Here is a 17,142-nt window from a genome sequence, read left to right on the forward strand (position 1 = left end):
AGATGGGCTGGGGCCTTTCCCTAGCACCACAAGATGTCAGTGTTGGGCTGCGGTGGGGTGCAGGATGGTGCTGCCCAGCGAGGGCTGGGCGTTCCCACAGCAAACCCCAGCACCGCAAAGGGAACCCCTGCAGACCCCACTCACCATGCACAAACATCCCAGAAGGCCCAAGACATCCCCTCCTGGACCCACAGCACCTGGATGGGGCTCAGTCCCTCTATTTGACACTCTCACAGTGTCAGGAAGCCAAGAACAGGACTAGCAAAGAGCCAGGCATGCCCTAGGGACAGCGGGGGAGAGCTCTCCATGCCCTGGGACATGGCCTTCTCCATGATGAGCCATCTCCACTCCCTGGCGAGACACAAAGCTGTGCCCTAATGGGAAGAGGTCCTGGCACACGCTGGGGTTGGTGCTCTCACTGCTTGTTTTCCCATAGGTGTCCAGCCCAACCCCGCTTCCTGCCCTGCTGTGGGAACCGTGGGTGGTGCACAGCCCATCAGAGTAATCCAAGGAGACGCAGCAAGCCCTGGCCCTTAGTTTCATTTCCCTCCTACGTCTTTTCCATCCACAGAGAGACCTCGAGAGCATCAGATCTTGGAATGCACCTCAGGAGTGGCAGAGGGATCAGGTCCTGGGGCCCTTGCACAATGCCCATCACCTGTCCTGCCAGGTGACAGGGTGGAGCAGGGAACTACAGAGCAACTGAGGACCTGCTGGCACAGCCCACCTTGGTTCCTGCTTTACCCTTCACCCCCACCAAGTACCTCTCTGTCCTGTCCTTGCACACCTCACCTGCACCCTCCCAGGGCACAGTCGGGCTTCTCTCCCACTGAGCATCCCCCGGCAAAGCTGCTGGAGCAATGGGCAGACAGCCAGAGGGTACAGGGCCAGCAGCCACTGTTCCAAACCAGCCTGCCAGTGCTTCCTTGTCAGCGACAAGGGACAAGCCATCAGCTCTGGGACAGCATCGGGAAGCAGAAGCAAGAGGAAAAACATGGCAGGTCTGGACCCTGTGTGCTGTGGGACCTGGGGCACATCCCCAGGGGCTGCAGGAGCCATGCCAGGCTCCAGGGGACACATCAGGGGACAAGCTGCAGGGCTGGCATGGGAGCAGCCAGCCTGAGGTGGCAGGGGATAAGAGCTGTGCTGGAAGGTGAGACAGGAGGATTTCCTCTCATTATTTATTCCCTTTCACTTGGAAATCAGGCAGCCAGCACTGCCAAGCTTTCCCTGTTGGTTCCTGGCCCCTTTGAAGCTGGCGGCTGCCTGAGCTCTTTGTCTGGACTCGCAGCTCCCGCTCCATCCCGCAGGTCCCAGCTGGGCACAGTGCCCCACACGTGTGGGTCAGCCCTGAGGGCAAACTGGGGCTCAAACCCCTCCCAGAGACTGAAGGCTGCCCATGCCATGGGGGACAGGGCTGCAGCAGGGCTGGTGACAGCCCAGGGGAAGAGTCCACAGCAGCCAAACCCTCTTTTCCCAAGGGATAAGCAGCAAAGCACGGCCAAGGGGACAGGGATTCATGCCCTGCTTAGCACAAGGTGCTGGAAGCTTGAAAAACCAGAGACCTTTAAAAATCCCTGGTAATGGGATGCTTTAGAACCTACAGAAGCAGCCACCAGGCAGGTTGAGAACGGCTGCTTTAATAAACATGCTAAGGAGCCCTTCAGCATCAGCTGTGGGCCATTAGCTTTTTCAGCTCCGTAGCTTTCCTCCTGTGCTCAGGGAGGATTTGAGCAACCCCTCTGTATTTCTGCTGAGCCCCAGTGACATCCTGCAGCCCCTCAGTCACATCCCATGTGTGAGCAGCAGTGATCTGTTGCCCACCCTCAGGAGCCACTCGGGTGTCTCCCACACCTCGCTGCCTCTCTGCCAGGCTGGCAATACCTCCTTCTCTCCATGTAGGGGCTGGCAGGTGGCTGAAGGACACGGTGGCCCCTCCAGGTCACGGATGGGTTGTGGGTATGTTTGGGACCGATGCAGCATGGGCTGTTGGCATGCAGGCAGGCTGAGGGCAGTGACCGTGCCCAGGTCTCAGCACCCCTGTTGAGAGCCTGCCGGCCCCAGCATCTCGCAGGGGCACTGTCTGCACCATGCCGGCCCTGTGCCATCACCTCCCCACCCGCACCACATCCACCCCTGCGCAAAGCTGCCACCCTGAGCCTGTGACCACATCTCTGTGGCCCAGGCAAATGTGTCACCAGCCTTTTGCTTTCCAGACTGCACCTAGGGTCGTTGGGCAACGCGGCCAAAAGCTGTTCGGGCAGCACCGTCCTACCTTGGCAGGTGAAGCAGCGGATGTGGAAGTGGTTGCTCTGGACACGCACCACCTCGCCCTTGCAGGTGTCCCCGCAGCGGTAGCACTGGATGACGGTGGAGCTGCTCCCAGGGGTGTAGGGGTTTTGCTGATAGGGAACTGCTGACAGAAAGGAGGGAGAGAAGAGCGAGGGAGGGGAAGGGTCTGTTAGCATTCAGGACACCAGCCTGCTGCCATGGCACTGACCTCAGCTGGGCAGCTGCAGGAGAGCCCTCCAGTGACCGTGACACAGCAGCCAGACACCAGGCCATCGCTTAGGGCAAAGGACAGCCGAGCCCATGGCACCAGTGACTCTGAGCTGGGTGCACATCCCTGCCTGGATTCGGGATTTCTCTGTGCCCACAAAAGAGCTGCTACCCACATTTGGTTCACAGGTTTGCTGTCCTAAGTGCTGTGCCCAGGCGCTGCTCCCTGTCCCTGCATGGACAACCAGGTCACCATCATCCCAAAGCCATCCCCAGATGCTCTCCTGTCCCTAAGCAGTTGCAGAAGGACAATTCACGGACCACCTACCCACCATCTCTGCTCCACTCAGCCCTCGGGCAGTCCTGACTTGCTGCTGACCTGCTCAGAAACACACCAGCCAGCACTGATTTGGCAGCAGCACGGGAAGGAACTGTTGTTTTTTCAGAGCTTCCACTTGTTTGGTTAGGAACTGGATGAAGAAGCCATTTTTCAAGGAGCTTTCAAACATCACAGCAATTGGGCGCTTGGCCCTGGTGGGACTCTCACCTCCATGGCCAGGAGCAGCACCCCAGCCCCGCTGCTCCTTCCGGAGCGGCACCGCGGCGCGTGCAGGCTCTGTGCTGAGCCAGGGGCTGCAGGGGAGGGCAACACGGGTTCCCCGGAGCCAGGGGCAAGAGCCGACCTTCTCCTGCTTGCAGACAGCCCTGGGACTCACCTCCACTCCTCATCCCCCTCCAGCAGCTCTGCCGACCACTATGAAGGGCTTCTGCTCTGCAGCCTTGCTCCACGCTCTGGGGAAGGGACCGTGCGGAGCAGGGGGTCTGTCCGCTGTCTCAGCGCAATCCCCAAATGCACACAGAAAACATTTTAAAGAGCAGCTCCTGCTTCCCCTGCCCCACCTGCAGGCGCGCGGGCTGCTCGCCAGAGCTCCGTGCTGACCGACACCGTGCTGACCGCTGCAGGCAGGGGCCAAGCGGCAAAGGGCTTGTTTTGCCGCAAGATTTCGGAGAGGGAGTTGCAATTTGGGCAACCCGAGCAGTGAAGGGCAGAATTTCAACGGACCAGAGACTTTCTGACCCAGCACTGAACTGAATTCCCAGGAACAAGAGAAGCAGCTGATTGAAACCTGGTATGTGAACTCCTTCCAAAGCAGGGAGGAAGGGGCACAGGACAGAGGAGATCACTCATCAGAGAGGCTTCTCCTTCACCGCGGGGCGGATCATGTGAGCAGGAACAGAAACAACCCATTATTAGCTTCAAAAGCAAAGAAAGAGGAGTCAAAATGACACTGAGACTGTCTCACAGTAAAAGCCCATCCCGTACGCCAAGTGCCCAGAGACACGCTCTGCGGACGTGCAGCACCGGGAAAATGGGCTGATCCTCCCTGACCACTGCTCCGTCCCCCACGGTTGGGGGGCTGCTGGGCACCACTGGCCTTGCTAAGCCCAACCTGGGGCCTGCAAGGGAAGCCGAGGTGCTTTCCTGTGAGTGTCCCACCCCAGACCCCTGCAAAGCTCATGCTCCAGCCTTGGCGTGAACTTCCAAGAGCTGGTGGGACTTTCCAACTGGTCACGCTCTTGCAGGCCAAGAGCTCTGGGAGGCCAGCAGAGGAGCTACAGAACTGGAGTCAGGGAGCTCAGACCAGAAGAGACGCTAACTAGTCTAGATCCAAACCACTCCGAGGTCCCAAATATGATGGACACCTGTGAAGGGAGAAGGGTGTCCTGACACATGCTTCTGCAGGCATGTTTTGCAGGGGGGCACAAGGCCTGGGACGAGGGGTCCGGGACCTCCTGCGGCAGCTGCTGCTGCTGGTGGGTGCCCATGAACCCTGCAGCAGCCTGGGGGACCCAGGCCTGACCCCACCAGGATCTGGAACAGATGGGGGATGTCTTATGTAGGGGTTTCCAGCAGAGCAAGAGTTACAGCACTGAAATTCCTCCCACGCACCCCACGCCTGCACCCTTGCCGAGAACAAAGCAGAAGCCAAGCCCTGGGACACAGCCACGGCAATCCACAAAGCGCGGAGGGAAAAGCAGGAGGGAGGCGGGGCGAAAAGCTGGGAATTAATCAACACTTAAACAAACATTAATAACAGAAAAAAAAAGAAAAAAAAAAATCAATGTCAGAAAATGCAGGCATCACTTGTTCCGGGCTTCTGGTCTCTAGGGGAAACTTCTTGGTGTCCATAGCAACACATTGCCAAGCCCTGCACTGGCAGGTCTGATGGGTGGGGAGGCAGAGGGAAAGGGAGTCGAGGATGGAAGATGCTCATAGCAGCGTTACACCACCGGCAGAGATGAAACTGATATGGTTGCTCCTATTTGTACCATGGAGATGGGTCAGGACCCGGCTTAGGGCACCATCACCCTCCCGCCTGTCCGCTTTGTCCAGCACTAAGCCAAAAGCTCCCTGATTTGTGATTAACCTCCGGCCCATGCTGGAATTTTGCTCTGGGAACATAAATGCATTGTTTTGCTTGGGCTCTGCTTGTTTTTGAGCAGGCAGCTGCCTGCCTCGTGGCCTCACGCAGGAAGTATTACACATCACAACACCCCTGAGCAGAGGGACAGCTGAGCAGGGCAAAGCTCATTACACCAAAATAATCCAGTAATAATATAAGTAGCATTAGTGGCCTCGCAGGCTGAGATACAGCAGTAGGGGCGAGGGGGTGAGAGCTGCCCAAGGAATGCCTTCATCTCATCCCAGTTTGCTTCTGCTATTGCTGATAGAGTGGGAAATTAAGCTGGCTTTGTTCAGAAATTAATGCATTTGTGCTCCACACTGCAGCACACAGGGCTGCCCAGGGCCAGGCTCCTTCAGGGCTGTCCCCATGTCCCAGCTGGTGTTTGATGTGCAGAGCCCGAGGAGCCGCTGTGGCCGCAGGCAGGAGCTGCTGTGGGGCTGCACGGGCACCCAGCAGATTTCCTGCTGATCCGGATTAAGGTGGCACCTCCGGTCAGGGATCGGTACCCTGCACAGTCTCAGGGACATACAGCAGCCACCCTACGCAAGCGAGTGTGTGTCTTGGGTTGGGGGAGAGATGGTGCCTGCAAAAACAACACCCAAGGGTGCGTAGAGGATCTTTGTTCCCCAGGAGGACAGAGGGACCTTGCCCAGGAGACCCTCCAAGCCATGCTGCAGTGAGCAATGTGCAGGTTCCTGCTGCACGTCCCTGGGCAATCCCCCTCCTTCATTCCCAGAACACCCACCTTCCGCTTCGGGAGGGTCAACAACCTTGTTTGCCTTCCTGTCCTCTTCCTGCGCAGCATCCCAGCCCTCCGCCAAGGAGCAGCAGGGTGGGGGAATGCTGAACCCTTACGCTGCCTCTGAAACACTGAGCCCTTCGGGAGAGTGTGGGATGCTGGGAAATGATCCCCATCTACCTTGGATGGCAGCTCAACACCAATACAAATAGCAGGGTACCTCCCCAAACAGTGGCGCAAGGCTAAAAGGCTGACACAAAACAAGCCCCACCAGCTGCTTGCGCCCCCCACCTCCTACCCAGGCATCCCCACATACCCCAGCCCCATTCCACACCAGCAGCAAACCAGAGCCAAGTTTCCAGGAATACAAACTACAGGGAGCATGACACCTGGGCCATTTATAAATATCCATCCATCCATCCATCATCCCTTACTGGGATCAGACCAGGTCCTGCTGGTTTCCTGTCTCCCTCTCTCAGCCCATCAGCCCTCCAGGAGGGTCAATTAGGTGGAAACTGCTGAAGGTGGGGTTTGCATCATTAGCGACAGGTAATTGGAAGCTCCCACCCAGCTCCGAGAGCCTGCCCTGATGCTGTGTTTGTTATCAGCATGTTGACGAGACAGCATCTCCACAGGGGTATGGGGAGGCCTGATCTAATTAATTACCAGTAATTAATATTTGCACAATGCTTGGAGAGCCACAGGTGAAGGGGACTGTGGAAAAGCAAAGCATTCATCCTTTAATTAATAATGAGAGGTGGTGCCACTGTGGGAAGCCATGGTGGGTGTTGGGGGTGCTGCTGGGGCTGAGCGCTGGCATATGGAGCAAGGTGCGAGCAAGTGGGTACTGACTGTGTGTAGGGGAGACATCCCCACTGGGTGCTGTGGATGTCAGGATGGGGTTCAGCTCCAGGGGGTGCGGGGTGTGTGTCCGGGTGAGACCTGAGCGGGTGTGGATGCTGGGAGGTGAGGGGGAGCAGCAGCCCGTGTCAGGGCAGAGGATGCTGTCAGGAGCCCTCACACCTCCGCGGGCTGAGCCCCCTTCCAGCAGCTGCTGCCTCCCACCCCTCCCCGCTGCCCCGGATTCCCTGCAGCCATCATGCTCTGCACGCTCCCTGCGCTAACGCCGGCTGTAAATCATCCTCTCGCAAAACCCCGCTGGGGTGGTGGGACCAGTGTGGGATGCAGGATGTGGCTCCCTCGGGGAGGGTGAGGGGAGCTGGGCACCCCAACCCTGAGGTGGGCTCGCCTGGCAGACCCCGTGCCCTCGTGTCCCTGGGAAGGGCTGATGCTGTGGCACTGGGAGAGGGTGAGGAGGGTGCTGGGAGTGTGGCGCAGGCTGGGGTGGCTCAGGAAGAGGAAGCCCAGCCCTGCCAGTGTGCCAGCCCCGGAGGCGTCGAGGCGATGGGCGGCAGTGACTGGTCAGAAAGGAATTCTGCTGGAAGCACTGGAAGCTGAGGGAGAGGCTGGGGTGAAGCACCAGTGATGGGACACAGCGTGCTGGGCTCGGGGTGGAGAGCAAAGAGGTGCAAAAGAAAGAGGTGGTGCTCCGGGAGCCTGCACCCCAAATCCTCTTGCTGCAGCAGGAATGCAGGGTGACCTGGTCGGCTCCAAGCCCCACGTGGGTCGAGAGGGAGGATTTCCCCTCCAGGCAGGAGCTGTGCTGTGCCCCAAGGGCGGCCGGAGAGGAAGGGTGGGAGCTCCAGCAGCTGCGGGATATGGGTTTCTCATCAGCAATGAGGCTGAGGGCTCCTGCCTGCTGTCCTGCGGCAGCCAAAGAGCTCGGCCACAGCCATAAAAACACCTTGGGGAGGAAGGGAAGGATGGGCCTGGAGCCACGTGATGCTGGTGCCATGGGCTTGTGTCCTGTGGGGCTGCCGCCCACCCCGACACGCAGGAACGAGCCTGCTCCGGTGCCATGGCTGCTTTGCCCACCCCAGCTCCCTGCTGAGAAGGCAACAGTGGAGAAACACACTGGGGGCTCTCAGAAGTAGATAGCTGGGTAAGGGGCATCATGTGGGCATGTGCACCCTGCCATGTCGGCAGCCCAGTTGGAAGATCAGCCAAATTACACCTGAAATAAAGGAAGGGGCCAGCAGTCAGGATGCTCAGCTCCCGTGGCAAATCTGACACCTGCTGTGACATCTGTGTGGCCATCTCGGTGCTCAGGCAGCCGGCCACTGCTTTCCATTAAGCTTCCACAGACAGAAGTAATTTTGATCAAGGAGAAAATCATATATTTGGTCAAGAAATTTCCTCTTGTGATCTCTTCCTCAAGTAAAATCCACAAGTGTGATGATTCCTTAATCAATATTTACATTTTGAAACCAGGGCGGGCTGGGTGCTCCCAGTAACGGCACAGGCTGAGAGCAGGTACCGCGGATCTGCTGTGGGATAGTCCGAGCAGCTGCTTCTCTCCATGTGTGCATTGCACCCCTTGCTGTGCCCACGCATGCAGCGCTGGAGGGGGCTGGGAGCAGTGGGGACCACCCGCCTTACAGGGACCATGCACTCAGGTATTTCCAAGCCATCAGAAAACGGTCCTGTTAGTCAGCACGGAGCACTGTGCAGGCAGGATTATGAATCCCCAGCAAGTCCACGCCAGCTTCTCTTCTCCTCTGTTCTCCTCTCCCAGCTCGCAGGCAGAGCCATCTGCAGCTTATGGCTAAAAGCCCTCCACTGTGTCACAACTCCTAATCTAGCCATAGGCTCCCCTAATTAGATCATGACCAATTATTGCTCCCACCTGCCTCACGCTGCCCCTTCTCCCCCACACCACGTCACCCTCCTCGGCGTGACACAGGACACAAACAAGACGTGGGTGCTGCGAGGGTGGCAACCAGCAGAGCTGGGGTGGCAGATGCCAGCGCAGGCGAGGACACACGGTTGTGGGCAGGGGGACTGGGCTGGGGACACTGGGCCAGCACCGGCATTGCGTGGGGACAGAGCCCCCTTTAACTGGGAATGGTGGGGAGGACTTGCGTGAGCATTGCTGGATGTCACAGAGGATAACGACAGCTAAACTCTGTGCAGGTCCTTTCTTTGCAGAGGTCGGTCACGGATGCCGGGCAGAGGTGCCAGCCCCACGCTCCCATCCCACAGCACCCTTGCTGCTCCCCGTGCCACACGCACGCTCTGGCCCCGCTCCAGCCCCCAACCTGGGGCTCACTGTGGATTTGAACCTTGGGATGCTCGGAGGGTCGCGCCCTGCCTTGTCAGGATGGTGGGGGGAAAGAAGGGGTTGGGGGGTCAGCACAGCCCAGAGAGCTGGCAGCACCATGCGCCGCCCGCATGGAGCAGGCAGAACCAGCCTCTCCTCTTGCTCTGCTCCCCAAGCTCCGAGCACCGTGCTGGGAAGCAAAGCAGCCAGTGCTGGGGAGGTTCCCCAGAGCTCATATCAAACTGGAACTGTGAGGAGGCAGCAAACTGTCACTGTCACACAGGCGCGAGTGGCAACAGCTGCTGTGGCTGGCCAGTGATGGGGGAAGGTGCCCAAACGGGTGGCAAAGCCTTATGCTAGCAGCAAGAGCATGGCAGGACCATGTGCTGGGGGGACCTGGTCTGCGGGGGGGGACACACACTGCTATGGCTCTGAAAAGAGAGAGGAGGGAGGTCAAAAACACAGAGGAGACTAAGGAGAAGAGTAAAGAGAAGGAGAGGAGGAGGAAAAAAAAAGAGGACAGAAGGAGAAGGAAGAAAATAAAAGATGGAGCAACAAACAGCGAGGACCCTGCCTGCACAGCATAGCTTGTTTCTGGCTGCACTAATGGAAATTATTCTCCAAACGTGAGTGCTGAGGAAGCCAGCGATTGTCTCCCTGTGCTGACCTGGCTGCCTGTGCTGCCTGCAGGATGTTTACTGCCCCCGCGCAGGAGCCCAGGCAGGGCTTAACAGGCTGGGAAAACCCAGACACCCCACAGCCATGAGGCTGGTTTCTCTCAAGAGCTTCACCAACACCTTCCCTTTCCTGCAAGGGCTCTGCCGGGATGGCTGCATGGGGACAAGGGGCTGTGCATCCCTGTGCATGGGAAATCAGGGAGTGCAGAGCCTGGGAGGGGCCTGGAGCAAGGCAGGAGGTCTTGAGGGTGCAATACTGAAGGATAACGTGTGTTAGAAGGCATTTAAGGTGTGCAGTTGAACACACGTGCTTGCAGCCACATTAGCGCACGGCTGGTGTGCTATGTATGTGCCCTGCACACTGGCTGCTTTTCTCCAGCCTCCAACAAGCGCTGCTGGGGTATTTTTTTTCCCAGATAATACTTGTACAGCTTGTCATGGCAACAAGATCTCCTTGAACTGCAACTGCAGCCAGGACGCCTGGTTCTAGCATGTTTGCCTGTCTGCAGACACAGCAGCCTCTTCCAGCAGAGCCCTGGGCTCCACAGACCCCCAAGCTGGGTGCAAGCAGGACCCCCAAGGCAGGGCTCCCTGTGCTGGGCCCAAGCTGCCTTCAAAACTGCGTTTGGAGGGATTTTTGCCATGACTAACAGAGCACCAGGCAGTTCCTCCCGTTTCACTCCCTCCAAGAAGAGCCTGCAAGACGCTCAGCCCCCCCACGCTGGGCCAGCTGCTCCCCACCTCACACACGCATCCCCCAGCTCCCCAGCAGTGATTTGCAGGAGGAACCAAGCAGCTGGGTGATGTGAGATGTGTGGGATGTGGATGCTGTGCATCCAGCAGCCCCCACCCCACAGGCAGGGCAGGGCCTGGGGCCACCCCCTGTCAGTCCCCCCACCTGGGCACAGCGCTCAGGGCTGCAGGCAGAACCCTCCCAGCTGCTGCCCATCTCCACTCCCAGCACCGCGCTCGCTCCGGGAGCCGCTCTCCACAAGCCATATTGCTCTTCTCATCCCAACATGCATTATCACACCCAGAGTGACCGTCCCGTCAGGGCCCCCAGCTGCATCCCAGAATTGACACCGAATGCTGCAAATAGCCACACAGCTCAGAGATGAGGAGCTCAGCCCCTCCGGCAGCTCGCAGAAAAGATATCCCCCAGCATCTGGTGCACCGTGTCTGCATGCAGGCGGAGCGCCGCAGCTGCCTGTATATCTTACACGGCGTGCCCCGTCTCCAAGGCAGGCGTGGTATTTCCACCAAACGTGGGGCTGGAGATGTAGTGCCCAATGGGGAATTGCAGGCTCCAGGAATGGCAATAAATCTCCAAAAGGCACAGCTCAAATTTCACAGTAACTATTTAATTCCCCTGCCTATTATCCCTGAGAATATTTTAGCAGTTCTTGGTGACTTGGAGAGAGGAAGAGAAAGGATAGATTGCATTTTAATTAATAATGGCTGAAACGCATGGCTGCCCAGGGCAGGAGCTGTGGTGAGCCCACAGGATGGTGTTATGCTGAACAGAAGGGGACGTCCCAGCAGAGCCTGGGTGCCAGAGACCTGGTGCTGAGTCCTGCCCAGGGATGGCTGGGAACAGCCCCCCCTGTTCCCTTCCCCTGCAGAAGCAAGGATGCCCTGCACCTCTGCAAGCCAGGCAGCTACTTTCCTTCTTCCTCCCAACACCTATGCGAGGACATGAGCTACTCACAGTCCCACAGAGCACATCTCACTCTGCCACAAGGTCAGATTCACAAAGGAGTCCCAAAACAGCCTCATGAAGGGGGAGCCACCCCCATGGCGAAGCTGGGGAGCAGCAGCCGTCTGCACAGCAGCCCCAGCTGCAATGCCTGGAGGTGGCCAAGGCTCTCAGGTGGCAGAACCTGCATTCAGCAGAGCACCAGCAAGGACCACAGCAATCCCAAGCCTGCCTTTGGGGTGAGCAGGAGTGCTCCTTGTTGGTACAACTCCCCAGCAGCTGATTATCCAACTGCTATCCAGATCCACTGCAGTGCTACGAAGCCCCCACCAGCAACTTGGGACTAGCAGTGCTGGGAAGCGAAATCCTTCCCCAGCTCATGGGATCCATGTCTCTATGTCCTGACAGCTAAGAGGTGATGTTCAAGCCTCCAGGGCTTGAGGGAATCACTGCAACACAGTTGGACCAGATCCCAGTTCCACTGGGTTCCCCACAGCCACACTGAGGTCCCTGCATAAGCCACTTCCACCCCAAGCTTGGGTGGCTGGTGGCTTTAGTTCCACGAGCCACACCTCATGGAACGTGCAGGGCTGTCAAGGGCTTGGTCCCAAAGCAGCTTGCAGTTCCCAGGGGCAGGAGCCCCAGTGCCACCTGTGATCTGGGAGCCAGCCAAGCTGTGCAGAACAGCCCCAGAGCCGGAGCAGAGCCGCCAGCCGGGCAGGGCACCACACAGCACGGAACGAGCTGGTGCAGGGCTGGGAGCTGCGCGGAGCTGCCCGGGAGAGCACGCAACTATCGATTGACTTCGCTTTCCAGAAAAACGGAGCAGGGAAGCCAGGAGGGAGAAGGGGTGAAAGGCGTGCGTGTGCGAGCTGAAGGAGAGATGGAGGATGCAGATGGCAAACAAGCGTCCCCAGTGGCAGAATCTAGAGCACATGCACTGCCCAGAGCTCTTCCCTCTCCCCACCACCACAGGGGACACACACACTCGGATGCTCCAAGCAGATGCCTGCACGCACACACATCAGCTCTTCGCTCGGGAGGTTGCGAAGATGCTGGGTCAGGGCCCAGAAATCCTGAACAGGTCGCTCCTGAGGGATTGTCTCTCAATTCAGAGAGTCTGCCACAATTTAGGCAGTCTGATGAAGCAATAATTAGCAGGAGTGAAGCCCAGGGTGACACAGAGAGCTGCTGTGCATCGCAGCCCTGCACCAGGGGAGTCACGGCTCTCCAGGTCCAGAGCCTTCGCAGCACCCATCCAGAGAGGTCAGAGCTGGCTCCTACAGTGCTGTACAAAACCTGCCCTTTCACACACAAAACCAATATAACGTGGCCAAGGACATGGTAAGAGGTGACAAAACACACTCCTGCCCCCTTGCCCCCGTGTGCATCTCTCCGCAGCATCCCAGCCCCATCCTGCAGCCGGGCACATCCCCTGCCTGCCCTGTACCACCCAGACACTGCACCAGGGCCACTCCTGCTGCCGGCATTTGCCACCACTCCCTCTGGCCACCACCTCCCCAGCAGATGTGCAGCATTCTCTGAGATCAGCATTTTGGGCTGCGGAAAGGTTTATTTGAGGCAAGCGAGAAGGGATCCCCGCTGAGAGGCTGAAGATGGGATTTCATCCTTACATCTGGTTCAGCTTAAAAAAAAATCTTGCCCAAGCTGCTACAGATACAAGTAAACTGTGTATGAGTGAGGAGGCGTGAGGCGGATGAGTGCATCCTGCACACAAGCACATCACACATCCAGGGCTTGAGCTCTGCCTGGGTCCCAAAGCAGGGTTTGGATGGGGACTTCCCTGGGACAGGCATCTGGAGATGTCACAGAGACACATGGCTGCTCTTGGTGGCCCGCTGTGGATCCCAGGTGCAGAAGCACCACCTGAGGCCACCATGCTGCAGCCAAATCCTTTGCAGCAGCCTCCTCCCACCCTGCTGCTGGACCTGCCATCCCCACAGTACACACACCCCATGGAGTGACACACCATCCCAGCCATAAATTCCCAGTGTAATGAGATGCTGCAGAACAAGGACAAATATGAAAGCCTCCCCCACATTCTCCCCCACCGTGGCCATATCGTGACATCCCACTCCCTCAGCACACGTGGCCACTGTATCCCACCCATCCTCCAGGTCCAAACCAGAGCTGCCAGCCCTAAGCAGGGAGGTGGCAGGAGCTCCAGGCCACCTGATGGCCACAGGGGTCCCACCAGCCTCCTCCTCCCCACCACTGCCCTTGGCCACTCCAGCCTCTCTCCTGCCCACCCAGGGTGACGGTGGCTGGGGAGGGGACCCAGCAGGGTGTTCTTGGGGGATGCAGCCCACTTATCAGCCAGAAACCAGCTGGAGCCCATCTCCTCCCCCAGATTTTATTCATGAGGCATGACAAGTGGGTGAGCTCCAGCCAGCCAAACAGCTCACCCAGCAGCAGGAGGACACCTCAGCTGGGGCTGAACCCAGCCCCAACCCACACAATGCTATTTTCTGCTCTAACCAGGCCAGACAGTTTTGTGGGGTCCATGCAAGAGGATGCCCTTGGGTTCTAGAATCAAGAGGTGCCAGATGTGCGTGGGTAGAAAAGACTAAACTTGAGGTCCTGGCCAAAAGATGAAAACAGTTAGCTCGTCATTTTGCCAAGGCCAAATGTCCTGCTAAATAGAGGCTGCGTTCAGTGCTGGGAGGCAGTCTGTGCTGCGTGGGAGCGCGAGGAGCCCGGGGGACTGTCCCCTCCACTGCCACCAGCCAGGGACGTGGCAGCCTGGACAAGCTTTAGGAGGACAGACCTGACCCAGAAAAACAAAACACCACCACACAACACCCACAAATTAACCCCAACAACCCAGAAGTCAGCAAAGGGGCTTTCTGAGGAAGGGAAAAGGCAAAGGGGCTGTCAGATGGTCTCTGACATGGTGGCATCTCCGGCTGAGCCTTGGAGGGGGCTGTGGAGTCAGTGCCAGGGTGTCCAGGACAGGAGCCGACACAATGGAAACATTCAGCTGGTTCCTCGCACGAACACAGACAGCCAGGACAGAAAGGAGCTTGTTTCTGGCTGATGCACGGAGGGATTTTCTGTTTGCTGCTGTGTTTTGTATTTGTGGCTTCCCGTATGGAAATGCTTTTTCCCTTTAACCTCCACCCACAAGCCCAATGGATTTTGTTGCAGTTTTCAAAACATATGGTGCATACATCAGAAACATAAAGGATGCTATATTTAAAATATTACAAAGCAAGCCAGGAGCCTGCATTTTTAAAACTAGGACAGTGTCTGAAAGTGAAAAATGCGGGGATTCAGGATTTTCTATACCAGATCAGAGAACCAGCCCTGTTGGATGAGATAGAGCCAGGTTGGCAACCAGCCACCTTGCAGCAGACTGTTGCTCACATAGTCTGGTACCCACTTCTGGGATTGACCTGGTCAGCCCACAGGTCCGCACTCTGCTATGTGACAGAGAACACAGCACCGCCGGGCCCAGCGCCTCTCCAGCCTGATCACTCAGCTCAGCATCCGGCCAGCAACTTGGCAAGGGGGTTGGCACATGATGCTCCAGACAGACAGCCCCAAACCATCATGCACCGAGCTAATTTCTTCCTGGTTTCTTCTGCAATCGGTTGATTCCCTGATGGGCTGAATACCTCCTGTATTACTCCACTAACCACTCTGTGTGTAGCACCATTTATCTGACTGATACAAGCACTGCAAGGAAGAAAAAGTCTTGCTGTCTGCAGTCACAGGTTACAAGACTAGAGACTCCCCCATGTCATTTCTCCAGGCTGGAGCTTGCTCTGCTATTCTACACAGTGCAGTACACTCGCTTGTTTTATTTTAAACCATATTCACACTGGCATTGTAACTCCAACCTGGGAGACTGCGTCATAGCCAGGGAATGAGGGGTGTTGGATTTGCTATTTTTAACTACTTCTACTCCAGGGAGGGAAATGAAATCAAATCTCTGTCCAGAGACACTGTATAGATATTAATGCAACGAAATGGGAATTCGGACTGGAGGTGACAGCTGGCAAAGCAAGCCCTGGCGTCACCGAGGGGACAATCTCCCCATAACTAGGATGCACAGAAGGGGTATATGTTACACAGCAATCTCAATGCCATCAGCCATGCTCAGGACAGAAGGTTCAAGACCAGCCACCCCCCAGCCAGTCTCCCATTCCAGGGGATGAATTACAGCTCAGGATGGGTGGCAAAACATCATCAGGAGCTTCCCTAGCAGGTTCCAAATTCCTGTATCAACTCTTATCCTGGGAAGGTGCTTTCTAAACTGGGATCTCATCAGCTGTGCTCTGCAAGGGGGCAACACAGCCCAGGCTGCAGCAAGAAGGGCACTGCCATAAACCCTCAGAGCCCTGCTAAACCAAACTGCCTACAAACCATGGGGTCAGAAGAGACAAAACATACTCCTGCAGTTGATTAATACCAACCACCCTAGAGAAACTGGGCAAACCCTTTTTCAGAGCAGGGCTCAGCAGGGTCCCTGCAGCACAGAGGGTGCTTATTACTTTTCTTAATCTACTCTGATCCCTGCTCCAATTCTGTGAAAGGTAGCACATGGAGCCTTTAAGTGGTCATAAAAAGATTGTATCTCCCCCACTCATGGAGTTTATTCAAGACACCTGGTCAAACAAATGGGTGGCAAGAGGGCAATGCAGCGGATACCAGGACTGTGTGGGTGGTGGGGGACAGCACCATGCCAGGGAGAGTCCCATGGCCACCAACAGGTTTCAGGTACAAGAAAGCAGGACGGGACAAAGCATCGGTCAAGCACACGGACCCACAGAATCCTCAGGACAGTACTAGAAAACACCGCACCACCAGCCCCTTGCTGCCTGATGTCCATCTCACCCACCCCATCCTTGGGGGCCGCAGTTAGGGTAGAACCCTGCGGGACAGAGCATCTTTACAAGCCATGAAGAGCACAGCCCCTTGGTCAACAGATACCCCAAAGGGGACGTTCCCCCACTAGCACCACCCCAAGCACAGTGGCCGGGGGCTGGCTAACTGCAGTGACAAGTGCCCCATGGCAGCATCTGAGGCTTCTCCACCAGCCACTGCCCCAACCCACCTGTCAGAGGTTTAAGGTGGGTTCAGAGGGAGGGAACTCCCTCTCTGCAATGCAGGCAGCCTCCCCGCTCCTCTGCTGGCAGCTGCCATGGGCTCAGGTCCATCCCCTGCCCCAGGAGAGGCAGATCCCCCTTCTGGGCTCCTCAAGGGTTTGAGAATCTCCTGTGCAGGCTGATGAGGTGCTCCGGTCTCACCCAAAGCTGTTAGCATTTAGCTTCTGCCATGTGCCGGTTTCAGTTGGCCAGAAACTGAGCTGTCAGTATTAAAAGACAGCAGTTTTTGTTCTTCTTGCCATCTGTATGTTTGTGTATTTCCCCTACCACCATAATTAGAAGGCTGGGCTCCAGCCAGGCTCAGGAGGAGACCTTAGTAGATGTCTTCTCAGCAATTTGAACAGCTTCGTTTCTTTTATGGCTCCCCTAGTGCGGTCCCCATCACCAAGAACGTCACAGCGCACGCTGTCACTGCCAGGAGAGGCAGCAGGGATGGTGGACGTGCACCCCAAGGAGCATCAGCCCCTGCAGCTGCGGGGACCAGCACCAAAGAGCATCAGCCCCTGCAGCTGCGGGGACCAGCACCAAAGAGCATCAGCCCCTGCAGCTGCGGGGACCAGCACCCAGGCAGTGCAGGTGGGGGCTGAAACCCCACACCACAAAGGCAGCGGGACATCTGTCCCGCTCCTGCCAGGACCCTCAGCAGGGACCCAGGTCACCAGCCCCCCAGGGCTCTGCCACATGCCCAGCTCTCTGCCCTCTCTGGGGTGTGCACCACTGCCTCCTATTTGCAAAAGCAAGAGGATAAAATAAATCAATGTGGCCTTGACA

The 17,142-nt window shown here is 57.3% G+C and overlaps 1 protein-coding gene across 14 annotated transcripts in view; it reads right to left on the bottom strand.

Annotated features, from left to right (window-relative positions):
• ABLIM3 (actin binding LIM protein family member 3) overlaps positions 1-17,142 on the bottom strand; it is a 51,175-nt gene that overhangs the window by 19,035 nt on the left and 14,998 nt on the right. For 13 of the 14 annotated variants that reach the window (XR_011741348.1, XR_011741352.1, XR_011741351.1 and 10 more), the window contains exon 2: positions 2,276-2,416. Coding sequence is in view for 1 of the 14 variants with exons in the window: in XM_071814613.1 (XP_071670714.1) it covers positions 2,276-2,416 (141 nt within the window). In the remaining 13 variants the exon portion in view is untranslated. The remainder of the gene's footprint in view (positions 1-2,275; positions 2,417-17,142) is intronic. The other variant, XR_011741346.1, reaches the window with a different exon arrangement.

This window comes from Patagioenas fasciata, chromosome 14 (genome assembly GCF_037038585.1).
Source record: "Patagioenas fasciata isolate bPatFas1 chromosome 14, bPatFas1.hap1, whole genome shotgun sequence".
NCBI classification, from domain to species: Eukaryota; Metazoa; Chordata; class Aves; order Columbiformes; family Columbidae; genus Patagioenas; species Patagioenas fasciata.